This window comes from Centrocercus urophasianus, unplaced genomic scaffold (genome assembly GCF_019232065.1).
Source record: "Centrocercus urophasianus isolate 14NV4802_14NV808 unplaced genomic scaffold, USGS_Curo_1.0 seq_33, whole genome shotgun sequence".
In the NCBI taxonomy this organism is placed as follows: domain Eukaryota; kingdom Metazoa; phylum Chordata; class Aves; order Galliformes; family Phasianidae; genus Centrocercus; species Centrocercus urophasianus.
This window is the reverse complement of record NW_024884900.1, coordinates 1,215,806-1,219,842: the sequence shown is the minus strand read 5'-3', so window position 1 is coordinate 1,219,842 and position 4,037 is coordinate 1,215,806. Positions and strand designations below refer to the sequence as shown.

The window sequence follows — 4,037 nt, the reverse complement described above, 5'->3', positions numbered from 1 at the left end:
GCCTCGGAGGTGAAAGACGGAGGAGAGGAACTACTTTACCGCAGCACCGCGCGTGCGCGACGGCGAGGGCGCGGCGGGATACGAACCGCCACAGTCGAGTCGAGTGCCGTGGGCGGCGCCGCGCCGCGGGGTGAGATCGCTGCGCGCGCTGCAAGCGCGAGGGAAGCCGCGGTCGCCATTTTGAAGCGGCGGTTGGGGGAGGCGGCGTGTGCGCTCCTGTCTGCCCGGCCCGGCCCCGCGCCCGCCCGCCCGCCCGCGCTCCGCGCACCGGCCCCGCACCGCCGCAGCCATTGCCGACCTCGGCATGTCCGGAGGGGGCGTGATCCGCGGCCCAGCCGGCAATAACGACTGCCGCATCTACGTGGGCAACCTGCCCCCCGACATCCGCACCAAGGACATCGAGGACGTCTTCTACAAATACGGCGCCATCCGCGACATCGACCTGAAGAACCGCCGCGGCGGGCCGCCCTTCGCCTTCGTGGAGTTCGAGGACCCCAGGTGAGCCCCCGCGGGGCCCTTCGGCGGGGGACGGGAGCGGCCCTGGGCGCGGCGCCGCCCGGCTCCGCCCGCCCCCCCCGGCGCTGCGCTGCGTTGCGCTACGCTGCGAAGTGCTGCGCTGCGTTGTGTTACGTTGTGCTGTGCAGTGCTGTTGCGCTGCGGGCCCGGCGCGGGGGGCGGCGGGGGCGGGGTGGGGCCGCGGGGAATGGAACAAAGGCGCTGCGGGGGGCGGCGCGTGGCAAGGCGCGGCCGCGCTCACCGCCCGTCCCGACCCGCAGGGACGCGGAGGACGCCGTCTACGGGCGGGACGGTTACGATTACGATGGGTATCGCCTCCGCGTGGAGTTCCCTCGCAGCGGCCGGGGCACCGGCAGAGGAGGTGGCGGCGGCGGAGGGGGCGGAGCCCCGCGGGGCAGGTACGGCCCCCCGTCCCGGCGATCGGAGTACAGAGTGATCGTATCGGGTGAGTCACGGCTCTCTGCCCCCGGGTCCTTCCGGCCGCCGTGCGCGGGGGGCGATGCGGCTTCGCTTCTCTCGGGAGGGGCGCCGGGTGCCGCGGGGCAGGCCGCTCTCGGCCGAACGGTCCTCGTGGCCGCGGGGGGCTCTCGGCCTCCTGACGCCGTTCTCCCCGCAGGAGAGGCCCGCGCGATCGGGTTTTAAAGCTGGGTGTTGCTTTTTATCCAGGGCTGCCTCCAAGTGGAAGTTGGCAGGATTTAAAGGATCACATGCGTGAAGCAGGTGATGTATGTTATGCTGATGTTTTCCGAGATGGCACTGGTGTCGTGGAGTTTGTACGGAAGGAAGATATGACCTACGCTGTGCGAAAGCTGGATAACACTAAGTTTAGATCTCATGAGGTAGGTTTCACCCTTACTTGGTTTTGGCCAGAATTGGATACAAAGGGCTTAACAGTAGGATGTGAAGGTAAGGAACACGTGGTGTTCGTTGCGTTAATACACAAAGCAGCTAAACTGAGTCTGCTGTCAGTTCGTCACGGAATAGACTTTATTAAGGGCTTGGTGTCTATTTCTGTGCTTTAGTAAACGATATCTGCAGTCTGTCAGCATGCCTAAAACGATGGCCCTGAAGCCTAGACCTTTCAATCGAAAGTTCTGTCTATTCAATAGGGAGAAACTGCCTACATCCGTGTTAAAGTTGATGGTCCAAGAAGTCCAAGCTATGGAAGATCTCGGTCACGCAGCCGTAGTCGTAGCAGAAGCCGTAGTCGAAGCAACAGCAGAAGCCGCAGTTATTCCCCACGGAGAAGCAGAGGATCTCCACGCTACTCTCCCCGCCACAGCAGATCCCGATCTCGTACATAAGCGATCACTAGCTCTGATCTTTTTGTAGAACCCCATGTTGTACACAGTTTTCCTTTACTCAGTACAGTCTTTCAATTTATTTTTTTTTTTTAATTCAAACTGTTTTATTCAAATCGGCTGAAGTGTTGAATTGCATTCTTGTGTAAAATCCCTAGTGAGTATTTGCTCCGTAACAACAACATTCCCCTCATGTCTTTGGTAAACTGTATTTTAATTGATGTCAGTCAGGATTGTTTCAATTTAGTTCTAGTTAAATACCACCATTCTTCGAGCTGTGGTATTGCTGTGTAAATGTCTCAGTGTTCAGCTATGGTTTATGCGAGCTGGGGATGTTGGGATGTTTGTGGCTAACTTGTCTCTTCTGGGGGATCTTATATTTTATCTTGCCTTTTCGTGTGTCTTTCTGTAGACATATCTGAAGAGATGGATTAAGAATGCTTTGGATTAAAGGATTGTGGAGCACATGTCAATCATTTTAGGATTGTCAAAAGGAGGATTGAGGAGGATCAGATCAATAATGGAGGCAATGGTATGACTCCAAGTGCTATTGTCACAGATGAACTTGGCAGTATTGACCTTATACTGAGACAGGTGAATTGAGAACGTGCGCCTGCGTGTCACTTCTTCAGGCACCTCTTGGTCTCTGCAGGCTACAATTGCTCTCCTCTTTAAAGCCCTCTTGGCAATTGTGGCTCAGTACTTGCTGTTGTAATTCCTTATTCCATTCTAGTTTTTTTCTAAAGGAGTAAACCGGGACGGGGGGGGAGTATTGGTTTACTTTGTCCTGCAGCATTTGGTTACAAGCGTTAATGTTCCGTGGTACTTCTACACTTGCAGATCAAGGGTATCTTTAAAACGGAGTATAATATCAATACTGCTAAAATCTGCATGTCCTCTGTGTGACTGATACAGCGTTGCTATTTCATTTTTTTTAAAGTATCAGAATGAAAGAAAAAAAATAAGAGAACCTAGTTGGGAATAGTTTGTCAGCCCTTCCCCCAGACTAATTCAGATCTGACTCACCGGTATGCTTGAAAACTGCAGTTAGTTAACTTTGTTACCTTCCAGCTAGGGGTGCTGGCTGTAGCTTAGAGGTGCAGTAGGCGGATAGCTTTAGCAGTAAACTCTTCCAATTTCATAAACATTTTTTGCAACCACAAAACCTGTAGCACACCACCGTACGAGCGATGAGTATGTTGGCATTTTCCGTTGGCATATGTAAATATTACAGTGTTTCCTCCGAATAATTAACATTTCTTAAAAAAAAAAATAGCATCACCATTCAGAAGCTTGTTTTGGGGAATTGATAGTTATTAATGTACATCTGTATTAATTGATGGCAAACATAACTGATCATTCCCCAGAATCCTATTTTTTCATTGCAGTATCTAACTTTTTGCCTCCTCTTTTTTGGTTTTGCTGGTTATAAAGGTTTGGATTGGAGAGGGCTCACTGGATCCCAATCCTTGGAGCTGGATCATTGGATTCAAATCATAATGTGGATAGGATAGGGAGGCTGAATGGCAAGGATTCATGGAGCGGGATCAGATTACCAGGAACGTAGGAGTGGATTCCTGCCCCAACCAAACCGCATTCGTGTGGATTTTTTTATTCAACTCAATTGGCTATTCCAAAGATTTTTCTTTCCTATTTTTGACGATTGGAGCCCTTATGATGCACGATGGAGTTTTTCATTTTTTGGTAAAAGGAGCAAAGCGAGGACCTGGAGAGGTACGCTGGAGCAATCTCCTTGGAAGGATTCAGCACGAGTAGATGGTAAACGTTGAATGGGAAAAAGGGGGGTTTGTTTAAACAAAAAAAAAAAGTCATTTCTCTAAATTTAAAGTCAAAAAATTGGAGTTTAAGTAGGCTTTCAATTGGCTATTGCGTTTTTTTTCTTTGACAAATAAAATTTTTTAAAAATCACACATGGTTGTCATCATTTGCTGATTGCAAAGCCTGCTCACCGCCAGGAGCTGCAGCGTTGTTCACAGCAGACAAAAGGCTCCTGTGTTCAACAGCGACCTGCTGCTCCGCAGGAAGCTCCTGCGTGGAGGATCGGGTGCCCTGTGGGACATGGATGGGATTTGTTGGCTGGGGGAAAAGGAGTTCTAACCATCACCAAGAGGTGCTTTGCTTCTGGTACTGATAACAACTGCAGTGAGCGTGGAAGCGTGAGATCAGCCGGGCCCAGCGTTCCCCTCTGCCTTCCTCAGA

The 4,037-nt window shown here is 51.7% G+C and overlaps 1 protein-coding gene across 1 annotated transcript; it reads left to right on the top strand.

Moving 5' to 3' along the window:
- The first annotated feature begins 263 nt into the window (after positions 1-263).
- Positions 264-3,748, top strand: SRSF1 (serine and arginine rich splicing factor 1). Its single transcript, XM_042830356.1, has 4 exons — positions 264-498; positions 777-961; positions 1,183-1,355; positions 1,626-3,748. The coding sequence occupies exons 1-4, from the start codon at positions 305-307 to the stop codon at positions 1,818-1,820; spliced, it is 747 nt and encodes a 248-aa protein (XP_042686290.1). The 5' UTR covers positions 264-304; the 3' UTR covers positions 1,821-3,748.
- Positions 3,749-4,037: the final 289 nt, after the last annotated feature.

What these genes read in the sequence shown, in the direction of transcription:
- SRSF1 (XM_042830356.1), top strand. Translation starts at nt 305, where the DNA reads ATGTCCGGAGGGGGCGTGATCCGCGGCCCAGCCGGCAATAACGACTGC. An exon ending in GTGGAGTTCGAGGACCCCAG is followed by an intron (nt 499 to 776) that starts GTGAGCCCCCGC and finishes CCCGACCCGCAG; the next exon opens with GGACGCGGAGGACGCCGTCT. An exon ending in GTACAGAGTGATCGTATCGG is followed by an intron (nt 962 to 1,182) that starts GTGAGTCACGGC and finishes CTTTTTATCCAG; the next exon opens with GGCTGCCTCCAAGTGGAAGT.